This window comes from Schistocerca serialis, chromosome 7 (assembly GCF_023864345.2).
Source record: "Schistocerca serialis cubense isolate TAMUIC-IGC-003099 chromosome 7, iqSchSeri2.2, whole genome shotgun sequence".
NCBI classification, from domain to species: Eukaryota; Metazoa; Arthropoda; class Insecta; order Orthoptera; family Acrididae; genus Schistocerca; species Schistocerca serialis.
In genome coordinates, this window is record NC_064644.1 from 599,109,073 (window position 1) to 599,134,676 (window position 25,604).

At 44.2% G+C, this 25,604-nt stretch overlaps 1 protein-coding gene across 1 annotated transcript in view; it reads left to right on the forward strand.

Moving 5' to 3' along the window:
• Nucleotides 1-25,604, forward strand: part of LOC126412423 (probable isocitrate dehydrogenase [NAD] subunit alpha, mitochondrial) — a 60,949-nt gene that overhangs the window by 27,660 nt on the left and 7,685 nt on the right. Inside the window, exons 4-5 of the mRNA XM_050082018.1 lie at nucleotides 2,011-2,274; nucleotides 9,501-9,750. Of these exons, the coding sequence (XP_049937975.1) occupies nucleotides 2,011-2,274; nucleotides 9,501-9,750 (514 nt within the window). The remainder of the gene's footprint in view (nucleotides 1-2,010; nucleotides 2,275-9,500; nucleotides 9,751-25,604) is intronic.

Sequence of the window (25,604 nt, forward strand, 5' to 3'; positions counted from 1 at the left end):
GGTGTTGATGCCAAGTTCCTGAGGAAGTGAGGTATTTTACAACATTTGTTGGTTTGTTGATAATGACAAATGACCCTGCAGGCTATTTACCAGCATATATTTCCAGGTTGGCGATGAATATATCCTACCATCCACCAAAGCAAATATTTTTAGCCCATATTTATTTGGTTTGTTAGGGACGTACTGCCTGAAGAAAGACTTGCCTCTGAAAGCTCCTAGCTTTTCATCAATAGTGCAGTACTGAATAAGCATTTTTACCATTTTCCACAAAGTAAACAAACAGTTCATGCATAGGTGCTAAATTATCAACCTTCTTTCCTTCCTCTTGCGTATCCCTTTTGTTGAACCTCAATCAGAATGAGAGGTACCTAAATTGTCTTTGAGTCTTTTATCAGATGGTGTAACCCAGTTCGCATTTTATTGGTGACCCATATATCATGGGTGTGTGTACGGTTGTCTTTTATTGTCGCACACAAATACAGTATTTCTAATAAAGCCTTTATTTGAGTTACATCTGTCAGATGAGCATTCCTTTCTCTCAAATAATGACCCTGTATGCCAGATCTCTCATTATTTGTGTACTCAACAATGCTAGGAAGCAGCTAATTGTCGAAAAAGTGTTCCCAACATTCCATTGTTGTTCTGCAATTCTTCGTGGCAAGTTTCACTCCCAGTAAATGATAACGTTTTTTTGTTAAGTTTGAACATCTTTTGGTGGACACGTTTTGACCATATCGTATCAGTTTTCACCTGTAGCAAACATTCACCAACATAATTATCACTATCACTGGAGTACCCTTCTTGCTCAGTATCAGTATTTTCTTCTCTTGTTTACACGCTGCCTGTTTCCATATCACTGTAAATACAAAAGTCATTACCCGATTCGTCGTCATTGCCCTGCAGCCAGAGTACAGTTTGCTGTAAAGTGCATTTACTAGATTGCAGAACCCTTGTAAGGTCAAATAGGATCTGATAATGATTATTTGTCTTTTAGCAACACTGTTACTAACAGATATTTAAAACTGCTAGAGTAAATAAAAAATAAAATATTTATCTTCAGTAATGGCAAAGGCTGTGCGGTGTCTGGTAGAATCCTGTGATGCAGTGTTGGAAACTACCTCTTCCCTCCAACACTGTATTTAAACCAATGTGATGTCAATGAATAAGGTGTGTTTGCATCTAGTTAACTGGAAGGTACATACAGCGCAAGTCCACTGGTGTATTTGTCGAACAGTAGTTAGGAAATAGTGTGCCTGGCATCTGTGAGTGGTTTTGCAACCACTCCACGGAAAATTTCTCTGGAATCCAAGTCCTCATACAAGCTGGTTTCAACATGTTGCTCCATTCACCCATAGATAATTTGCCTTAGTGTGTTACAACCATTTCAGTTCTGTGTTTGCCAGTAACTATGAATAGTGTTTCATGAAAGAAAAATGATTGATAATAACCCATCCATTTTGAAAACTGGTGGTGGGGTGAATTAGTGGACTTTGTAGTTATTCTGAAAAGTGTCAATTTTTCATTGTGGAGTTGAATATGGGATACTGATTTCCGTAATGAAACAGTTCACCTGTCTGTATCTTGCTGGTCAACTTGGTACAGTAATTTCCATTGGAACAGTTTTCTTTTTTTGCGATCTGAGACTTTCTCAGCATGTGCGCTGCTTCCACAGTTCTCGAGTGTATTGCCAAATCGAGTTGTTAAAAGTTCACTTTTGGATATTTTGGTGATTGGATCTTGGCAGTACTCCCAAGAACCATGGAAGCAGTTTTCTTTTTCTGCATCACATCAGATTTCTTTTTAATGTGCAGTACTTGCAGTAAACTTCCTATTTATTTCATTGAGCAATATTATTATACCTATTTAATACAGTGGTGATGTGTAACAATGTAGCACATTAATTAAAGGTGTTTTTATTTTTTATGCATTTCATTTTATACTGTATTACTTTAAAAGTGTTATAATATTTTATTAATTAAATTTTGATTACTTGCACATTCTTATTTCCAGAGAATTTAACTTGTATGCAAATGTGCGGCCTTGTAGGTCGCTGGAAGGCTATCGGACACTTTATGATGATGTTAATGTTATTACCATTCGTGAAAATACAGAGGGTGAATACTCTGGTATTGAACATGAAATTGTGGATGGGGTTGTACAAAGTATAAAGCTTATTACAGAGGAAGCATCTCGACGAGTAGCGGAATTTGCCTTCCAGTACGCAAAAGAGAATGGCCGCAAGAAGGTTACTGCAGTACATAAAGCTAACATCATGTATGTACTTTAATGGTGTAATCATTTATTTGTCTCTCTTTACAATGTTGAGTTTGATTATGTCTAAGAGTCATTGCAGGTGAAATCAGCAATATAGAAAATAAATGAGCCTTGATGATTTTCAATTTTGTAATTTCTTGTCATTTTATTCTATCAAATAAAGATAAAATCAAAAAGTAAAGGTTCTTTGGTCATTTAATTTTAACATTCTGAAATAGTATGATTTTCACCAAGTTACGAAACCTTGATATGGCCATATCTCTAAAATATTTGATGTTCAGACTTGAAATTTATAGCATTTTATTCAATTTATTGTAGGATTTGAAAGTATGTACTGCTTGACTGAATTCGTTAAAATGTAAAAATTTTCCCGAACCAAAAGTTTTTTAAATTTTGAAAATTTCAATATCTGATCTTTTTAGAAAAAAGGTATGTTAGTCATGCATTGTTTATTAATGTGTGTGTCAAATTCCATGAAGGTATTCCAAAGGGTACAATAAATGTTGACTGCTATTCTTCTTGCCAACTGTATCTCAGCTGCATTTGGTTTGGAAGCTGGTTCATAAAACTATTGCTATAACAATAACAAAAACAATCAATTTTGACAAAATAATTTAATTGATAGATAAAAAATCTACTCACCCTGTGACAGCAGGACACACACACCTGCGACCCTACCTAAAACCTCTTTCCTCGTTACCTTAGCCAGCTTCATCCTGACCCACAACTTCACTTTCGAAGGCCAGACATACCAACAATTAAAGGGAACAGCCATGGGTACCAGGATGGCCCCCTCGTACGCCAACCTATTCATGGGTCCCTTAGAGGAAGCCTTCTTGGTTACCCAGGCCTGCCAACCCAAAGTTTGGTACAGATTTATTGATGACATCTTCATGATCTGGACTCACAGTGAAGAAGAACTCCAGAATTTCCTCTCCAACCTCAACTCCTTTGGTTCTATCAGATTCACCTGGTCCTACTCCAAATCCCATGCCACTTTCCTTGACGTTGACCTCCACCTGTCCAATGGCCAGATTCACACGTCCATCCACATCAAACCCACCAACAAGCAACAGTACCTCCATTATGACAGCTGCCACCCATTCCACATCAAACGGTCCCTTCCTTACAGCCTAGGTCTTCGTGGCAAACAAATCTGCTCCAGTCCGGAATCCCTGAACCATTACACCAACAACCTGAAAACAGCTTTTGCATCCTGCAACTACCCTCCGGACCTGGTACAGAAGCAAATAACCAGAGCCACTTCCTCATCCCCTCAAACCCAGAACCTTCCACAGAACAACCCCAAAAGTGCCCCACTTGTGACAGGATACTTTCCGGGACTGGATCAGACTCTGAATGTGGCTCTCCAGCAGGGATATGACTTCCTCAAATCCTGCCCTGAAATGAGATCCATCCTTCATGAAATCCTCCCCACTCCACCAAGAGTGTCTTTCTGCCGTCCACCTAACCTTCATAACCTCTTAGTTCGTCCCTATGAAATCCCCAAACCACCTTCCCTACCCTCTGGCTCCTACCCTTGTAACTGCCCCCAGTGTAAAACCTGTCCCATGCACCCTCCCACCACCACCACCACCACCTACTCCAGTCCTGTAACCCGGAAGGTGTACACAATCAAAGGCAGAGCCACGTGTGAAAGCACCCATGTGATTTACCAACTGACCTGCCTACACTGTGAAGCTTTCTATGTGGGAATGACCAGCAACAAACTGTCCATTCACTTGAATGGACACAGGCAGACAGTGTTTGTTGGTAATGAGGATCACCCTGTGGCTAAACATGCCTTGGTACAGGGCCAGCACATCTTGGCACAGTGTTCCACCGTCCGGGTTATCTGGATAGTTCCCACTAACACCAACCTGTCAGAACTCCGGAGATGGGAACTTGCCCTTCAGTATATCCTCTCTTCTCGTTATCCGCCAGGCCTCAATCTCCGCTAATTTCAATTCGCCGCCGCTCATACCTCACCTGTCATTCAACATCTTTTCCTCTGTACTTCCGCCTCGACTGACGTCTCTGCCCAAACTCTTTGCCTTTACAAATGTCTGCTTGTGTCTGTGTATGTGCGAATGGATGTGTGTGTGAGTGCGAGTGTATACCTGTCCTTTTTTCCCCCTAAGGTAAGTCTTTCCGCTCTCGGGATTGGAATGACTTCTTACGCTCTCCCTTAAAACCCACATCCTTTCATCTTTCCCTCTCCTTCCCTCTTTCTTGATGAAGCAACCGTTTGTTGCGAAAGCTTGAATTTTGTGTGTATGTTTGTGTTTGTTTGTGTGTCTATCGACCTGCCAGCGGGAAACATTCCACGTGGGAAAAATATATCTAAAAACAAAGATGATGTGACTTACCAAACGAAAGCACTGGCAGGTTGATTGTGACACAAACATACGCACAAAATTCAAGCTTTTGCAACCAATGGTTGCTTCATCAGGAAAGAGGGAAGGAGAGGGCAATACGAAAGGATGTGGGTTTTAAGGGAGAGGGTAAGGAGTCATTCCAATCCCGGGAGCGGAAAGACTTACCTTAGGGGGAAAAAAGGACAGGTATACACTCGCGCGCGCACACACACATATCCATCCGCACATAAGCAGACACAAGAAGACATTTGTAAAGGCAAAGAGTTTGGGCAGAGATGTCAGTGGAGGCGGAAGTACAGAGGCAAAGATATTGTGGAAAGACAGGTGAGGTAGGAGCGACGGCAACTTGAAATTAGCGGAGGTTGAGGCCTGGCAGATAACAAGAAGAGAGGATATACTGAAGGGCAAGTTCCCATCTCCAGAGTTCTGACAGGTTGGTGTTAGTGGGAAGTATCCAGATGACCCGGACGGTGTAACACTGTGCCAAGATGTGCTGGCCGTGCACCAAGGCATGTTTAGCCACAGGGTGATCCTCATTACCAACAAACACTGTCTGCCTGTGTCCATTCATGCGAATGGACAGTTTGTTGCTGGTCATTCCCACATAGAAAGCTCCACAGTGTAGGCAGGTCAGTTGGTAAATCACGTGGGTGCTTTCACATGTGGCTCTGCCTTTGATCGTGTACACCTTCTGAGGTACAGGACTGGAGAAGGTGGTAGTGGGAGGGTGCATGGTACAGGTTTTACACTGGGGGCAGTTACAAGGGTAGGAGCCAGAGGGTAGGGAATGTGGTTTGCTGATTTCATAGGGATGAACTAAGAGGTTACGAAGGTTAGATGGACGACGGAAAGACACTCTTGGTGGAGTGGGGAGGATTTCATGAAGGATGGATCTCATTTCAGGGCAGGATTTGAGGAAGTCGTATCCCTGCTGGAGAGCCACATTCAGAGTCTGATCCAGTCCCGGAAAGTATCCTGTCACAAGCGGGGCAGTTTTGTGGTTCTTCTGTGGGAGGTTCTGGGTTTGAGGGGATGAGGAAGTGGCTCTGGTTATTTGCTTCTGTACCAGGTCCGGAGGGTAGTTGCGGGATGCGAAAGCTGTTTTCAGGTTGTTGGTGTAATGGTTCAGGGGTTCCGGACTGGAGCAGATTTGTTTGCCACGAAGACCTAGGCTATAGGGAAGGTACCGTTTGATGTGGAATGGGTGGCAGCTGTCGTAATGGAGGTACTGTTGCTTGTTGGTGGGTTTGATGTGGACAGACGTGTGAAGCTGGCTATTGGACAGATGGAGGTCAACGTCAAGGAAAGTGGCATGGGATTTGGAGTAGGACCAGGTGAATCTGATGGAACCAAAGGAGTTGAGGTTGGAGAGGAAATTCTGGAGTTGTTCTTCACCGTGAGTCCAGATCATGAAGATGTCATCAATAAATCTGTACCAAACTTTGGGTTGGCAGGCCTGGGTAACCAAGAAGGCTTCCTCTAAAGGACCCATGAATCGGTTGGCGTACGAGGGGTCCATCCTGGAACCCATATATATATCTAAAAACAAAGATGATGTGACTTACCAAACGAATGTGCTGGCAGTGCAGGTTGATAGACACACAAACAAACACAAACATACACACAAAATTCAAGCTTTCGCAACCAATGGTTGCTTCATCGGGACAGAGGGACGGAGAGGGAAAGACAAAAGGATGTGGGTTTTAGGGAGAGGGTAAGGAGTCATTCCAATCCTGGGAGCGGAAAGACTTACCTTAGGGGGGGGAAAAAAGGACAGGTATACGCGCGCGCACACATCCATGCGCACATACACAGACACAAGCAGACATTTGTAAAGAATTTTTATATATATATATATATATATATATATATATATATATATATATATATATATATATATATATATATATATATATATAGTGTGTGTGTGTACCCGTCCCTTTTTTCCCTCTAAGGTAAGTCTTTCCGCTCCCGGGATTCGAATGACTCCTTACCCTCTCCCTTAAAACCCACTTTCTTTCGTCTTTCCCTCTCCTTCCCTCTTTCCTGATGAGGCAACAGTTTGTTGCGAAAGCTTAAATTTTGTGTGTATGTATGTGTCTGTCTGTTTTTCTATCGGCCTGCCAGCGCTTTCGTATGGTAAGTCACATCATCTTTGTTTTTAAATATATTTTTCCAGCGTGGATTGTTTCCCTCTATTTTATATATATTATATATAAAATAGAGGGAAACATTCCACGTGGGAAAAATATATCTAAAAACAAAGATGATGTGACTTACCAAACGAAAGCGCTGGCAGGTTGATAGACACAAAAACAAACAAACACAAACATACACACAAAATTCAAGCTTTCGCAACCAACCGTTGCTGAGATATATATAATTTTTTTTATTTTTTTTTTCACATTAAAAGGGAAATTCCCCATCGCACCTCCCTCAGATTTACTCGTAAGATATCCCAGTGGACAGTCCATCAAAAACTGAATACAGATTAAGCATGAAAATGGGAAGAAGGTGTACTGAACTACAAAAAAAGAAGCAAAATAGAAACAGTGAATGGTCCAAGCTGATGATGTGCAACATAGAGCGAATTCGAGTCATCTCTGTATCATGGTTGTGTGGTCATGGTGTTGAACTGTGAGGGGGAGATCCGTGCTCAGATTTCATTTGTGCCCCCCCCCCCCCCTTTTTTTCCCACAAAATTATGAACTGTCTATCCAGTCATTGACATGTCTGTTCATTGTATTTAAATTTGTGCTTGTGTTGGGGTGTACAATATGTTTGCAACAGCAAGGTGTAAAGAAGGAGCCTCCAGTTGTGTGTTCCTCCTACTTGTTCTACATAAGTACCACATGTTAAGACCCTTGCATTCAGTTTTGGAAGTTTTGACTCTTGAATTCCTCCATTGTAACAATGTACTTCACACCAGTTTGTTGTTTTCATTTCTGTAAGAGGTCTTTGCAGCCTCTCGCCTATTCTCACAATTCATCACATTTACTTGCAACGATAATATATTCGTACCAACACAACTCACATTCTGCAGCCAATGTGTAGTATGGCTATTGACAAGACTACAGGAGGAGAACAGACATGTCAATGACCAGATGAAAAGATCATAATTTTGTGGGGAGGGGGAAGGGGGCACGAGGGAGATGAACACGGATCTTCCACTCTGTATTCCAACACTGTTACCACATAATTACAAGGCCGTGGCTCATGCAGTTCGCGCTGTGTTGCACATCTTGAGTTTGGACTGTTAACTGTTTATATTTGGCTTCCTTTTTCACAGTTCAGTACAACTTCTTCCTGTTTCCGTGCTTGATCTGTGTTCAGTTTTTGACAGGCTATCACTAGGCCATTTTACTACTAAATCTGAGGAATTGCGATGGGGAGTTTCCCTTGTTAGTAACAAGTTCAGAGCCATAAAAACTATGCACAGGTACTGTGCTTACGAATTAAATAAAATTTAATAGATTCCCACTTCAAAACAATGATGAAATTTGCTGCACCCATTAACAAATAATGTGTATTGCATACACACAATGTCTTTTCTTTTTTAAACAAAAATCAGATTTTGAAATTTTCAAAATTAAAAAATAATTTAAATTTGGCATTTCTGTGAATATCAAAGGGACACTTTTTTTCAAAGCTTAGGAGGAACTGAATGAAATGGTACAAATTTTAGGTTTGTAAGTCAAATAGTTTCTAAGATGAGGGGGCTTTAGTGTTTAAGAACCTAAAAAATCACAGTTTTGGAGATCTTAAAAATAATTTTAAAATGAGAGGTCCAAAAAATTTAAATTGGAATTTTTCATGTAAACTGCTGCTGCTACTATTGCTACAAATGTGCAAAAAATTATCAAAAGTCTTTGGTGTCAAGAATCAGACCATTGGTTGATGTCACATGGACCGACCCCTAAATATTCTATGGTTTTAGTATTTGTATGTATTCCGTTATCAGATATCATAGCACAGTGTATATGCATGTGAATAAAAATTTGAAGCACATGTAGTTTAAGACCATGTATAAATTAGCTCCTTGGTGTATGAAATCTTATTGGCTGTATAACAAGGCATACAGAAAATGAAGAACGAATACCTTCTGTACATACCGTTACAAATTAATTTAATAGGCTGATGCTAACAAGCTGAGTAACAAAAATTGCTGACTTGGTGTATGTAACATATTATCAAGTATCAGAAAGTAAAGGCAATTTATTTTGTGTAGAAGGTGCAGAACCTGCTAATTATTACAGCTCCTCTATTTTGCACAACACACAAAGTTTTCAGGCCAACAAAATGTGATGTTCAAATAGCTTCCTAAAACACCATTCCATTTCATTTGTAAGTCTCAAATGACCTTCATATTTCTGTTGTATGGTTAGCCGGCAGTGTCAAAACTCCAGCTCCTCCTCCCTCCCATCCTGCCCCCCCCCCCCTCTCTCTCTCTCTCTCTCTCTCTCTCTCTCTCTCTCTCTCTCTCCTCTCTCCTCCCTCTCTCTCTCTCTCTCTCTCCTCTCTCCCTCTTGTGTGTGTGTGTGTGTGTGTGTGTGTGTGTGTGTGTGTGTGTGTGTGTCAGAAAATGCTTACTTTTCAAATGAGTAGTCCACCATTTACTTGCAAATATAAAATTTTATAATTCCTTAATGAAAAAATTCTTACTTTATAAATTCCCTTTGAATGCACCATAATCAGTCAAAACAAATTGCCGTTCAAGTGCTATGTCAAGAGTAGATTTTAGATTGTAATGTATTTGATAATTACTGTTCTTGCTAGCTGTTATACATTTTTATCTTGTAAGGTTTCTAATTAAAGTATTAAAGCTTAGCTGTTAGTATTGTGTTGCAGGCGGATGTCAGATGGTCTTTTCCTGCGTTGTTGCCGTGAAGCAGCTGAAAATCACCCTGACGTAAAATTTGAAGAGAAATATTTGGACACGGTATGCCTGACAATGGTTCAGGATCCCAATAAATATGATGTTCTGGTGATGCCCAATCTGTATGGTGATATCTTGTCAGATATGTGTGCAGGTTTGGTCGGTGGACTTGGCCTTACACCAAGTGGAAATATTGGCCTGAACGGTGCTCTTTTTGAATCGGTGAGTTTATATATCTGTAATATTCCTAATTCGACATAAAATGATTTGTCACCAGTTCAGATTGAACAAGTATAGTTTGCAGGAAAATTAAATTTGTAAAAATTCACATCATCATCTTCATCTTATATTCTGCAAGGCAGCTGATGGTGTGTGGTGGAGGGTATTTCTGGTACCACTTTTTGATCCCCCCTTCCCTGTTCTGTTCACTAATGGCATGTGAGAAGAATGATTATTGGTAAACCTATGTATCTAATTCCTCGTATTTTCTCGTGGTCATTTCCTGAGACATATATGGGAGAAATTAAGTTTTCTGAGTCCTCCCGAAATGTACTACCTCAAAATGTCAACAGTAAACCACTCCATGATGCACAACGCCTCTTTTGTTGCATCTACCACTGGAGCTCGTTGAGTATTTCTGTAATGCTCTCATGACGACTATAGCACTTTTAAAATTAGTTTGGTACAGTGTGAAGGAAAGCCTTGTTGTCAGCATGTGCTGAGCACACTATCAGGTGATGATAACACCATGCCTACTTGGTGTAGAACCTGTTGGGCTAGGTTGACTGCATGAAAAGCAAGTCACACAAGCCAGCCGATGTGCAGTCTTTCTCAAATGATTTTAAAGATTTTGGCTTGAACACCACAGTGTTTTGTGAGGCATGCCCCAGTTGGAAGTTGCATGTTGTTGCCTTCATCTTGTCTTTGAACAGACTTAATCCAGCCTGTTGTGGGGACCTACACTGTGACATCGGCTCTGAACCATGATTCTGCATTTCTAACATTAACAAATATTGCCAGAGTTGAAAGAATTGACAGATAAGCCTTCTAGGACTGTGGGGATTAAACCTGATACTACTCGATTAAAATCAATATCGCAAAAAAGAATTATTCTTTTGTATCCCATATTTCAAGACACAATGACTGTATCCTCCATATAATTTTGTGAAGCTCTCATCTGAGATTTACTGTAAAATATGTTCTTCACATTTAAAATTTTAGTAACAAAATACGACAGTGCTGTGAAGGAAAAAAAAAAAAAAAAAAAAGGAATAGGGACAGGCCAGGATAGTGTGTAGTTTGGATGGGTGGTGGAATACCACAATGGGAGGGGTGAAGAGAGTGGTGGGAGAATATTACTCGCTGCAGGGCACAACAAGTAGTAATAGAAACCCTGGCAGAGAATGTGATTGTCAGACATGAGGGGATGCTACTTTCTGGCTGGAGTGGTTTAGTGAGTGAGTGTAGGTGACTAGAAATCCGTTTCTGGACAATGTGGGAGAAGTAATTATGTAAAGTCCTCACTGACACTCTTGGCATATTTGGAGGATGACTACTGGTCACTACAGATGGGACCACAATATATTGCTAGGCTGTATGAAAGATACTTTGTGGTGTGGAATGAATGGCAGTGGGTTGATTGAAGGTATTGTTGTTGGTTAGTATGTTTGATATGAATGGAGGTACTGATACAGCCATCTTTGAGATGGAGCTTGACATCAAGGAAGGGGGCTTGTTGGGCTGAGGAGGGCCAGGTGAAGTGAGTAGGAAGCATGACACCATCCTGTGCCAATCTGTTCATGGGCTGTCAAAAGAAATCCATACTTAACCACCCAGAATTCCAAACCCCACACCTGGTTAAAATTTGTTGATGAAATCTTCATGATCTGGACTGAGTATGAGGATACCTTATCCACAAACCTCCAGACCTTGAACAGTATATCCACCATTCATTTCATTTTGTCATCATCAACCCAACAAGCCACCTTCTTTGATGTCAACCTCCTCTTCAAGAATGTCTGTATCAGTACTTTTGTCCACATCAAACTTACCACCAATAAAACCTCCACTTCGATAGCTGCTACACAATCTGCACCGTAGATTTCTTTCTGTACAGCCTAACCACTCATGGTTGTCACATTTATAGTGATGAGATGTCCTCCGAATATGGCTAAGAGGCTCGGTGGCCTTCACACCCAAGATTATGCTCTATACTTAGTCCAGAAACAGATATCTCACACCTGTCCTTCCCGGTCACCTACCAGCCCCCATATATCCACTGTCCCGCCAGAAAAGAATGCCCTTTGTGACTCAGTGCCATCCAGAACTATAGCAGCAACATATTCTCTGCCAGGGTGTAGACTCTCTCATTATGCCCTGGAATGAGAAATATCCCCCCCACCACCACCACCACCACCACATCCTTTTCACCTCTACCCTCATGCTTTCGATTGCCTTTCCAAATTGTGTATCTAAGAGTGAAACCAAACAAGGATAATGCATTAAGTTTTATCTATGACCGACGCGCTTGTGACCAACAGTGTTATCTCTGACATATGCATGTTTACTCAACAGTGTAAAGTACTTTTAAAATCTTGCAAGTGATTTGCCTTGAGAATGGCTGAAAAGTTGTCAGCTGAAATATCAGTATAAGAATTAATAATATAATGTTCACACTGCTGAAAAATGATTGAATATGGATTATCCTTGCCTTCCCCTACTCCATGCCTGCTCCTTGCCCATTGTCCCAACAGTAGACGTAGGTGCAAATTTGTCCCTTATATCCTCCCAACACCGCCTACTACAGTCTCGCCATAATCATCAAAAGGCCTGTGAAAGCAGCCAGCCATGTGACCTACCAACTATGCTGCAACCACTGAGCCACGTTCTTTATGGGCATGGCAACTGTCAGGCTATCTGTACAGAAGAATGACCACTGCCGAATAGTGACAGAGACAGCTGGATCACCCAGCTGCTCACTGTGCTGCCCATGTGCCCTCCATGGAGCTCACATCTCTTTTGTGAGTACATGCTTGGCCACTGTGGGACCCCAGCCCTTTCTCTGCTGCAAATCTATCTTTCTCCTATTTTTTCCCCTCTCTGCCTTTTCTTTGGATGGTCTTCTTGATGCCGATTGTGCTTGTATCTGGTTTGTGTTTTGGACACTTGTTTTTTGACCTTCTGGCCTTCTACAGCTTTTGTTGGGTTTGTCTTGCTACTTTTCTAAATTTTACAGAAGTGTAGATCATGCAGGGAAAGTCACTCAGCATGGTGTACATTCCACATTTTGTATGTTTCTTTCTTTGCACTCTTCTTCCTTGCAACGGTGCTATACCCAAAACTTAGCACAGTAGCCATTCTGTCATTGTGGGTGGGGTGGGGAAGTAAGTCCGGTTGTAGTACTGTGATTGCACTGTTCGTGCCTCAGGTGGAAACTCACCAGGCAAGCCAAGGAGCATGTACCCACATGGCTGGGGTGTGGGCCAGGTAACCATTGTTGTCACTGGGTGGCACCTATGGAGGGAGCCCCTGTTCAGACTGGGTGATACCATGTGGAAGATTTGCAGTGAAGCAAAATTAAATTTTCTTCTGCTGGTGGCCGCATAGCCCCAGTCTCTTCTAAAGCTGGTGTATTATGATGAGGAGATTACAATGTGGTGAGATACTACCCCAAAAGTCCCCTTCCCTGGCTAAGTAATGAGAGAAACTTAAGACTCTCAGGCAAGGCAAAAAAATACTCCTCACAGTACTTGGTTTGTTGTAGGACAGATGGAGATTGTTTTTACTACAAAACCATCATTCTTCGATGAATACCTCGAGGACAGGTTTGGAGAAGTGGCAGTGATTTAGAAAACGAAAAGTATCTCTGTTCTGCTTATAATGGCCTCACCTGTTCAGTCATGGGGGCTGCTCACCACTGACAAACTGGGTGACGTTTGTCAATATAAACCCTCCGGAAGTCATGAATATGGTACAGGATATCATTTGCCACAGAGACCTCCTTTTACAGACTGAGGACAAGTTGCATGCTAACGTGGAGCTATGAGATAAGCATTTTGTCTGTCGTGTCTAGATAGGTAACAGAATGGATACTGGAGGTTTCATCTTTGTCTTGGAGATGTCCTGTGCCCGAAGAGGCCAAGGTGATGGTACGTCACTGTGATGTCAAGCCGTATATTCCTCCTCCCATGCTTTGCCACAAACACATGTGATTTGGACACCTCTTCGTGTTGCAACGCCAACTCCATCTGTAGGGATTGTGGCAGTTGGTTGCATACCAACATTCCTTGTGCCCTCCCCCATCTATGTCAGCTGCAGGGAGCACCATTGCCCCTGTTCACCAGACTGCACCATTTTCAGATGAGAAAAGAAAATCCAGGAATACAAGACCCTTCAACACCTCATATATCAAGAGGCCAAGAAGGAATACAACCGCCTGCATCATACACTTGTGATGATTACATATGCTACTGCTATGATGACGTCGTCATCTTTAATTATTGTGCCATCGCCCACTGTCTCTTCTGTGTTGGGCTGTCAGGGCTGCTCTGTTCGAGCAGATCCCTTGGTGGTATATGTCCTCCTCCTGCTGTTTCCCCCACTCCTCTTTTTGGAAATGTTGATTCCCTATCCACTGGGGATGTCAGTCCCAAACACTCAGCCAGAGAAGCAGCTCCATCCTCCAGCACACCTTACCAGATCACTCTGTTGCCAGGACTCTGCTGGCATGCAATAGGATGCCAGCCAATGGCTGAAGGTGCAGCAGTTTGCAGGTCATAGGAATTAGTGTTCCACCTCTGTCCCAGAATCTCAGGCAGATAAGCCCTCACAGAAGTCTAAATTGTATGAAAACAAATAGTTGTACTCCAAAAAGAGGTAGATTCTGGTAGTCTCCATGCTGCCAGATGTTTGCTGTATCCAAGGCAGTGTTCCTGGCGGCCCCTATTGTCCTTGACCTCCCAATGCACCTTGATTTGGTGAAAAAGTTTGTTGATGGGTGTATCTCCAAAATTATTGACAGCAGGTAGCCCTGAGGCATGGCCTGCCTTCTTGGTCCCTTCATACCCCAGGAGGATACTAATAGCACAATCCTCCAGAGGAGCTGTAGTGGTTTTTTTCCCACTTGACTGAGCTGTGGCATCTTTTATGCATTTCCCTTGTTTCTTGCATTGCCCTCCGGGAAACTTATTTCCCAGCAGTGCAGACTCCTGTCCTCTGCAGCTGTCTGGGCTATTTTAAAAATTGCACTGACTATGAAAGAGCACTGGGCGGTGTTTGCACATATGTTCTGGACTCTACAGCAAACACATGCCACTGAATTGTTATTTGGAGGCTGTTCTTGTCAAGACATCTCTGAAGTGTCCCAGAATGCATTGTCTGCACTATTTTCTCAACTGCCCCCATCTTTCTAAGTACAGGGTGACTTGAGTGCCCACAACCCTTAGTGGGACCCCCTCAGGGGGCTCACCATTCTTTGGTGAGTTGGGGTTTGGCTACCATGGAGCTCCAGCCTTGCAGCACCTTTTCCTTTTCCATGCTGCAAATCTCCTCTTCCTCCTCTTCTCTCTTTCGCCTAACCTTCCTCCACTTCAGCATTTGAGGTTCCTCTTTCCCTTCTTCCTCCCAGTGCACTCCCGATGACCAGCCCACACCCCTGACATTGCAGTCTGCATTATCCTTCTTCATTTCACCTTTTCTCTTTGCAACACTTACCTCCCTTTGTCATTCAGTGTCACCAGAGCAGACTTTCCTCCATCTTATTGGGCAACTCCCTCACCCCCGCCCCCCTCTTTTTCTGGTTGCATGGTGACTTTAATGCACACCATCCCCTTTGGGCTTTTCTAGAACCTCTCCAATAGGTATCGTCTTGGCCGACCTCAGTCAGCTCAACCTCATCTGCCTTAACACTGGAGCACCATGTTCCTTTTAGACTCAGGATACACCTATTCCCATTTTGATCTCTTGTTCTGCACTGCCCAGCTTGCCCATCACTTACCGTATTTACTCGAATCTAAGCCGCACTTTTTTTCCGGTTTTTGTAATCCAAAAAACCACCTGCGGCTTAGAATCGAGTGCAAAGCCAGCGGAAATTCTGAAAAAAGTTGGTGGGTGCCGCCACAACTTACTTCTGCCATCGAATATATGTAGCGCTACACAGGCATGCTTTGTAGACACAAAGATAAATACTGGCGCCAAAACCTCTGCGTCAGTAAAAAAAAGGTGGAAGACGAGCTATTTCCAATGTACTACGAAAATCCGACTGGCAAGACTGTTAGGGATGTTTGTCAATATGGCCAGCTCTGCGTTCTGAATTTTTTCCTATTTGTGAGAAGAGATGGTAGTTGTAATAGGAACTTTTATAAATTGTGAATCACGTGCAGTATTCTCGTCACCATAAGAATAATACGCATATAAACATTTTGCCATGTATTGTTTCATGTTTGCTGCTATCTCATTTAAATCCGGTCTGCCTAATAAACTACGAAACTAGAGTGAGACAACAGCAAACACGGAAGAATATACATATCATGTCATGTTTATATTCATATTATTATTATGCTTAATAGTGATATAGTCAGAAACGAAGCACGACAATTGACTAGATTTTTAAATCTAAGATCTCACTAATTTCTGTGTAGAATGTAATGTACTAAAGAGGCGCCTGCAAAGATTTTCAAACGGAGAAAATTTTTCGCTAAACTCTCGTTCAGAACATCTTCTATCATACGCAGTCTATTATTTGGTTCTTGTTGATCATTATCAAAGAAAGCAGCAGTGTAAGTAACAACAAATAGCAGTTTCTTGCCATTGTTTCGCTAATGAGACGATTTTTTTTTTTTTTTTGTAAAAGGGGCGGCAGTAGCAAGCACAAAAGCAAGCCATGCCGCGAGCAGCGACAGGCCGTAAACACGCACTATCAGAAAGCGACAAACAATGCATGACACAGTACAGTAACGCATTTGCAGCTTAGAGTGACGTAAACACCTTTAACAAAGAAAACTGCGTGTATCAGATCAAAGAAAAATAGGCTATCAATTCAAACCAGACGAAGCACGTGGAAAAGGAAGGGTACCCGTATAAATACTGACGCATAGCAATGGCTACCTGGTAAAGCTTAACTGCTAACTTAAGACTCGAACCAAACTACTGTAGCTGTATAGTCATTCATTCGACCTAAATTGTGTCTCATATTACAATGGACCAACTTTGTTTTGATTTGGAGATGCGGCCTATAATTTTTCTCTCCCCTTGAATTTTGAGTCTCAAATTTCAGGTGCGGCTTAGATTCGGGAAAATATTTTTTCCTTGATTTCGAGTCTCATTTTTCAGGTGCGGCTTAGATTGGAGTGCGGCTTAGATTCGAGTAAATACGGTAGAATGTTCCGTCCTCTGTGGCACGTACTCAAGCGACCCTTTCCCATGTGCTGTCAGATTGCTGACTCCTACCTCATCTACACGTAAACCCAACTGGCAGTTTTTTCAGGCCAACTGGAGGCTTTACTCTTCCCTTGCAACCTTCGATGAACATTTCCCCAATTGTGATGACCAGGTAGAATGCCTTGCAAACATTATCATTACCACCGCAGTATGTTCCATACCTCGCACTTCATTTTAGTGCATCTTGTCACAGTCCCTTGGTGGACTGAAGCGTGCCAGCCACTACGCAGTTCGTGTGTGGAGAACTGCTCTCCACAGGTTTAACCGTCGTCCTACAATGACGAACTGGATTTGGTATAAACAATTGTGTGCACAGTGTTTTTGCATTCTTTAGGATAGCAAAGAAGCTAGCTGGATTTCATTTATTAGTTCTTTTGACAGTTCCACTCCTTCTGTTGTGTGGACCAACGTTCTATGGCTCTCTGGGACCGAGGTCCATTCTCCAGTTTCCAACCTTGACCATAGCAGATGATGTTATTGTGGACTCCATTGCTATCTCCAACAACTTAGGCCCCTATTTTGTGGAGGTTTCGAGCTCCACCCGCTATCACCCTACCTTCCTCCATAGGAAATGACTGGAGGCAGCTTGGGTAATACCCTTCTCCTTTCGGAATATTGAATGTTACAATGCTGCCTTTACTATGAGGGAGCTAGATCATGTGCTCACTTCATCCCTATCTTCCACCTCATTCAGATGTTGCAACATCTTTGTCTTGCAGGCAAGCACTTTCTCCAGAATGTATCTACATCTACATTTATACTCCGCAAGCCACCCAACGGTGTGTGGTGGAGGGCACTTTACGTGCCAATGTCAGTACCTCCCTTTTCTGTTCCAGTCGCGTATGGTTCGCGGGAAGAACGACTGTCGGAAAGCCTCCGTGCGCGCTCGAATCTCTAATTTTACATTCGTGATCTCCTCGGGAGGTATAAGTAGGGGGAAGCAATATATTCAATACCTCATCCAGAAACGCACCCTCTCGAGACCTGGACAGCAAGCTACACCGCGATGCAGAGCGCCTCTCTTGCAGAGTCTGCCACTTGAGTTTGCTAAACATCTCCGTAACGCTATCACGCTTACCAAATAACCCTGTGACGAAACGCGTCGCTCTCCTTTGGATCTTCTCCATCTGCTCCGTCAACCCGATCTGGTACGAATCCCACACTGATGAGCAATACTCAAGTATAGGTCGAACGAGTGTTTTGTAAGCCACCTCCTTTGTTGATGGACTAAATTTCCTAAGGACTCTCCCAATGAATCTCTCAACCTGGTACCCGCCCTACCAACAATTAATTTTATATGATCACTCCACTTCAAATCGTTCCGCACGCATACTCCCAGATATTTTACAGAAGTAACTGCTACCAGTGTTTGTTCCGCTATCATATAATCATACAATAAAGGATCCTTCTTTCTATGTATTCACAATACATCACATTTGTCTATGTTAAGGGTCAGTTGCCACTCCCTGCGCCTAGTGCCTATCTGCTGCAGATCTTCCTGCATTTCGCTACAATTTTCTAATGCTGCAACTTCTCTGTATACTACAGCATCATCTGCGAAAAGCCGATATATATATATATATATATATATATATATATATCTAAAAAGAAAGATGATGAAACTTACCAAACAAAAGCGCTGGCAGGTCGATAGACACACAAACAAACACAAACATACACACAAAATTCTAGCTTTCGCAACCAATGGTTGCCTCGTCAGGAAAGAGGGAAGGAGAAGGAAAGACAAAAGGATATGGGTTTTAAGGGAGAGGGTAAGGAGTCATTCCAATCCCGGGAGCGGAAAGACTTACCTTAGGGGGAAAAAAGGACAGGTATACACTCGCGCACACACACACATATCCATCCACACATACACAGACACAAGCAGACATATATATATATATATATATATATATATATATAAAATGGAAGGAAACATTCCACGTGGGAAAAATTATATATAAAAACAAAGATGAGATGACTTACCGAACAAAAGCGCTGGCAGGTCGATAGACACACAAACAACCTGTGTCTATCGACCTGCCAGCGCTTTTGTTCGGTAAGTCACCTCATCTTTGTATATATATATATATATATATATATATATATATATATATATACACAAAGATGTAGTGACTTACCAAATGAAAGTGCTGGCAGGTCGACAGACACACAAACATACACACAAAATTCAAGCTTTCGCAACAAACTGTTGCCTCATCAGGAAAGAGGGAAGGAGAGGGAAAGACGAAAGGATGTGGGTTTTAAGGGAGAGGGTAAGGAGTCATTCCAATCCCGGGAGCGGAAAGACTTACCTTAGGGGGAAATAAGGACAGGTATACACTCGCACACACGCACATATCCATCCAAACATACAGACACAAGCAGACATATTTAAAGACAAAGAGTTTGGGCAGAGATGTCAGTCGAGGCAGAAGTGTAGAGGCAAAGAAGTTGTTGAAAGACAGGTGAGGTATGAGTGGCGGCAACTTGAAATTAGCGGAGATTGAGGCCTGGCGGATGACGAGAAGAGAGGATATACTGAAGGGCAAGTTCCCATCTCCGGAGTTCGGATAGGTTGGTGTTGGTGGGAAGTATCCAGATAACCCGGACGGTGGAACACTGTGCCAAGATGTGCTGGCTGTGCACCAAGGCATGTTTAGCCACAGGGTGATCCTCATTACCAACAAACACTGTCTGCCTGTGTCCATTCATGCGAATGGACAGTTTGTTGCTGGTCATTCCCACATAGAATGCATCACAGTGTAGGCAGGTCAGTTGGTAAATCACGTGGGTGCTTTCACACGTGGCTCTGCCTTTGATCGTGTACACCTTCCGGGTTACAGGACTGGTGTAGGTTCCAGGGCCTCGCTGCGATGGAGCATTTCCTTTCACGCCGATCACCTGCCACCCTACCTAAAACCTCTTTCCTCATTACCTTAGCCAGCTTCATCCTGACCCACAACTTCACTTTCGAAGGCCAGACATACCAACAATTAAAGGGAACAGCCATGGGTACCAGGATGGCCCCCTCGTACGCCAACCGATTCATGGGTACCTTAGAGGAAGCCTTCTTGGTTACCCAGGCCTGCCAACCCAAAGTTTGGTACAGATTTATTGATGACATCTTCATGATCTGGACTCACAGTGAAGAAGAACTCCAGAATTTCCTCTCCAACCTCAACTCCTTTGGTTCCATCAGATTGACCTGGTCCTACTCCAAATCCCATCCCACTTTCCTTGACGTTGACCTCCACCTGTCCAATGGCCAACTTCACACGTCCGTCCACATCAAACCCACCAACAAGCAACAGTACCTCCATTATGACAGCTGCCACCCATTCCACATCAAACGGTCCCTTCCCTACAGCCTAGGTCTTCATGGCAAACGAATCTGCTCCAGTCCGGAATTCCTGAATCATTACACCAACAGCCTGAAAACAGCTTTCGCATCCCGCAACTACCCTCCCGACCTGGTACAGAAGCAAATAACCAGAGCCACTTCCTCGTCCCCTCAAACCCAGAATCCCCCACAGAAGAACCACAAAAGTGCTCCACTTGTGACAGGATACTTTCCGGGACTGGACCAGACTCTGAATGTGGCCCTCCAGCAGGGATACGACTTCCTCAAATCCTGCCCTGAAATGAGATCCATCCTTCATGAAATCCTCCCCACTCCGCCAAGAGTGTCTTTCCGCCGTCTACCTAACCTTCGTAACCTGTTAGTTCGTCCCTAGAAGTCCCCAAACCACCTTCCCTACCCTCTGGCTCCTATCCTTGTAACCGCCCCCGATGCAAAACCTGTCCCATGCACCCTCCCACCACCACCTACACCAGTCCTGTAACCCGGAAGGTGTACACGATCATAGGCGGAGCCACGTGTGAAAGCACCCTCGTGATTTACCAACTGACCTGCCTACACTGTGATGCATTCTATGTGGGAATGACCAGCAACAAACTGTCCATTCGCATGAATGGACACAGGCAGACAGTGTTTGTTGGTAATGAGGATCACCCTGTGGCTATACATGCCTTGGTGCACAGCCAGCGCATCTTGGCACAGTGTTACACCGTCCGGGTTATCTGGATACTTCCCACCAACACCAACCTATCCGAACTCCCTTCAGTATATCCACACCGTCCGGGTTATCTGGATACTTCCCACCAACACCAACCTATCCGAACTCCCTTCAGTATATCCTCTCTTCTCGTCATCCGCCAGGCCTCAATCTCCGCTAATTTCAAGTTGCCGCCACTCATACCTCACCTGTCTTTCAACAACTTCTTTGCCTCTACACTTCTGCCTCGACTGACATCTCTGCCCAAACTCTTTGTCTTTAAATATATCTGCTTGTGTCTGTATGTGTGGATGGATATGTGCGTGTGTGCGAGTGTATACCTGTCCTTTTTTCCCCGTAAGGTCTTTCCGCTCCCGGGATTGGAATGACTCCTTACCCTCTCCCTTAAAACCCACTTCCTTTCGTCTTTCCCTCCCCTTCCCTCTTTCCTGATGAGGCAACAGTTTGTTGCGAAAGCTTGAATTTTGTGTGTATGTTTGTGTTTGTTTGTGTGTCTATCGACCAGCCAGCGCTTTCGTTCGGTAAGTCACCTCATCTTTGTTTTTATATATATATATATATATATATATATAAAGACGGGAGGCCCTAGCCACACGACATTTCCATTTCCGTAGAGGGAAACATTCCACGTAGGAAATAAATATCTAAAAACAAAGATGATTTGACTTACCAAATGAAAGTGCTGGCAGGTCGACAGACACACAAACAACCACAAACATACACACAAAATTCAAGCTTTCGCAACAAACTGTTGCCTCATCAGGAAAGAGGGAAGGAGAGGGAAAGACGAAAGGAAGTGGGTTTTAAGGGAGAGGGTAAGGAGTCATTCCAATCCCGGGAGCGGAAAGACTTACCTTAGGGGGAAAAAAGGACGGGTATACACTCGCTCGCGCGCGCGCGCGCGCGCGCGCGCGCGCGCGCACACACACACACACATCCATCCACACATATACAGACACAAGCAGACATATTTAAAGACAAAGAGTTTGGGCAGAGATGTCAGTCGAGGCAGAAGTGCAGAGGCAAAGATGTTGAATGACAGGTGAGGTATGAGTGGCGGCAACTTGAAATTTTGAAATTTTGAAATTAGCGGAGATTGAGGCCTGGTGGATAACGGGAAGAGAGGATATATTGAAGAGCAAGTTCCCATCTCCGGAGTTCGGATAGGTTGGTGTTGGTGGGAAGTATCCAGATAACCCGGACGGTGTAACACTTTGCCAAGATGTGCTGGCCGTGCACCAAGGCATGTTTAGCCACAGGGTGATCCTCATTACCAACAAACACTGTTTGCCTGTGTCCATTCATGTGAATGGACAGTTTGTTGCTGGTCATTCCCACATAGAATGCGTCACAGTGTAGGCAGGTCAGTTGGTAGATCACATGGGTGCTTTCACACGTGGCTCTGCCTTTGATCGTGTACACCTTCCGGGTTACAGGACTGGAGTAGGTGGTGGTGGTGGGAGGGTGCATGGGACAGGTTTTACACCGGGGGCGGTTACAAGGGTAGGAGCCAGAGGGTAGGGAAGGTGGTTTGGGGATTTCATAGGGATGAACTAAGAGGTTACGAAGGTTAGGTGGACGGCGGAAAGACACTCTTGGTGGAGTGGGGAGGATTTCATGAAGGATGGATCTCTTTCAGGGCAGGATTTGAGGAAGTCGTATCCCTGCTGGAGAGCCACATTCAGAATCCGATCCAGTCCCGGAAAGTATCCTGTCACAAGTGGGGCACTTTTGGGGTTGTTCTGTGGAAGGTTCTGGGTTTGAGGGGATGAGGAAGTGGCTCTGGTTATTTGCTTCTGTACCAGGTCCGGAGGGTAGTTGCGAGATGCGAAAGCTGTTTTCAGGTTGTTGGTGTAATGCTTCAGGGATTCCGGACTGGAGCAGATTCGTTTGCCACGAAGACCTAGGCTGTAGGGAAGGGACCGTTTGATGTGGAATGGGTGGCAGCTGTCGTAATGGAGGTACTGTTGCTTGTTGGTGGGTTTGATGTGGACGGACGTGTGAAGCTGGCCATTGGACAGGTGGAGGTCAACATCAAGGAAAGTGGCATGGGATTTGGAGTACGACCAGGTGAATCTGATGGAACCAAAGGAGTTGAGGATGGAGGGGAAATTCTGGAGTTCTTCTTCACTGTGAGTCCAGATCATGAAGATGTCATCAATAAATCTGTAACAAACTTTGGGTTGGCAGGCCTGGGTAACCAAGAAGGCTTCCTCTAAGCGACCCATGAATAGGTTGGCGTACGAAGGGGCCATCCTGGTACCCATGGCTGTTCCCTTTAATTGTTGGTATGTCTGGCCTTCAAAAGTGAAGACGTTGTGGGTCAGGATGAAGCTGGCTAAGGTAATGAGGAAAGAGGTTTTAGGTAGGGTGGCAGGTGATTGGCGTGAAAGGAAGTGCTCCATCGCAGCGAGGCCCTGGATGTGCGGGATATTTGTGTATAAGGAAGTGGCATCAATGGTTACAAGGATGGTTTCTGGGGGTAACGGATTGGGTAAGGATTCCAGGCGTTCGAGAAAGTGGTTGGTGTCCTAATCCTACCCCTAATGATCCAACTCCCCAAGACACTATCCAAATTGAACCCTGCCTGGAACAGTTCCGTTCTCCGTCACAGCGGGACCCACCTCCTCTTCCTCAAAATCACCCTCTCCAAACCTTCCAGGAATTTCTGACTTCCAGCCTTGCCTCTCAGTCCTTCTTAAAAAACCTTAATCCTACTCCCAACATCACCACTGCTGAAGCCCAGGCTATCCGTGATCGAAAGGCTGACCGGTCCATCATCATTCTTCCGGCGGACAAGGGTTCCACGACCGTGGTACTTGATCGTCGGGAGTATGTGGCTGAGGGACTGCGTCAGCTTCCAGACAACACCACATACAAAGTTTGCCAAGGTAATCCCATTCCTGATGTCCAGGCGGAGCTTCAAGGAATCCTCAGAACCTTAGGCCCCCTACAAAACCTTTCACCTGACTCCATCAACCTCCTGACCCCACCGACACCCTGCACCCCTACCTTCTACCTTCTTCCTAAAATTCACAAACCCAATCATCCCGGCAACCCCATTGTAGCTGGTTACCAAGCCCCCACAGAACGTATCTCTGCCTACGTAGATCAACACCTTCAACCCATTACGTGCAGTCTCCCATCCTTCATCAAAGACACCAACCACTTTCTCGAACGCCTGGAATCCTTACCCAATCCGTTACCCCCAGAAACCATCCTTGTAACCATTGATGCCACTTCCTTATACACAAATATCCCGCACATCCAGGGTCTCGCTGCAATGGAGCACTTCCTTTCACGCCAATCACCTGCCACCCTACCTAAAACCTCTTTCCTCATTACCTTAGCCAGCTTCATCCTGACCCACAACGTCTTCACTTTTGAAGGCCAGACATACCAACAATTAAAGGGAACAGCCATGGGTACCAGGATGGCCCCTTCGTACGCCAACCTATTCATGGGTCGCTTAGAGGAAGCATTCTTGGTTACCCAGGCCAACTCCTTTGGTTCCATCAGATTCACCTGGTCGTACTCCAAATCCCATGCCACTTTCCTTGATGATGACCTCCACCTGTCCAATGGCCAGCTTCACACGTCCGTCCACATCAAACCCACCAACAAGCAACAGTACCTCCATTACGACAGCTGCCACCCATTCCACATCAAACGGTCCCTTTCCTACAGCCTAGGTCTTCGTGGGAAACGAATCTGCTCCAGTCCGGAATCCCTGAAGCATTACACCAACAACCTGACAACAGCTTTCGCAACCCGCTACTACCCTCCCGACCTGGTACAGAAGCAAATAACCAGAGCCACTTCCTCATCCTCTCAAACCCAGAACCTCCCACAGAAGAACCACAAAAGTGCCCCACTTGTGACAGGATACTTTCCGGGACTGGATCGGATTCTGAATGTGGCTCTCCAGCAGGGATACGACTTCCTCAAATCCTGCCCTGAAATGAGATCCATCCTTCATGAAATCCTCCCCACTCCACCAAGAGTGTCTTTCCGCCGTCCACCTAACCTTCGTAACCTCTTAGTTCATCCCTATGAAATCCCCAAACCACCTTCCCTACCCTCTGGCTCCTACCCTTGTAACCGACCCCGGTGTGAAACCTGTCCCATGCACCCTCCCACCACTCCAGTCCTGTAACCCGGAAGGTGTACACGATCAAAGGCAGAGCCACGTGTTAAAGCACCCATGTGATCTACCAACTGACCTGCCTACACTGTGACGCATTCTATGTGGGAATGACCGGCAACAAACTGTCCATTCACATGAATGGACACAGGCAAACAGTGTTTGTTGGTAATGAGGATCACCCTGTGGCTAAACATGCCTTGGTGCACGGCCAGCACATCTTGGCAAAGTGTTACACCGTCTGGGTTATCTGGATACTTCCCACTAACACCAACCTATTCGAACTCCGGAGTTGGGAACTTGCTCTTCAATATATCCTCTCTTCCCGTTATCCACCAGGCCTCAACCTCTACTAATTTCAAGTTGCCGCCGCTCATACCTCACCTGTCATTCAACAACATCTTTTCCTCTGTACT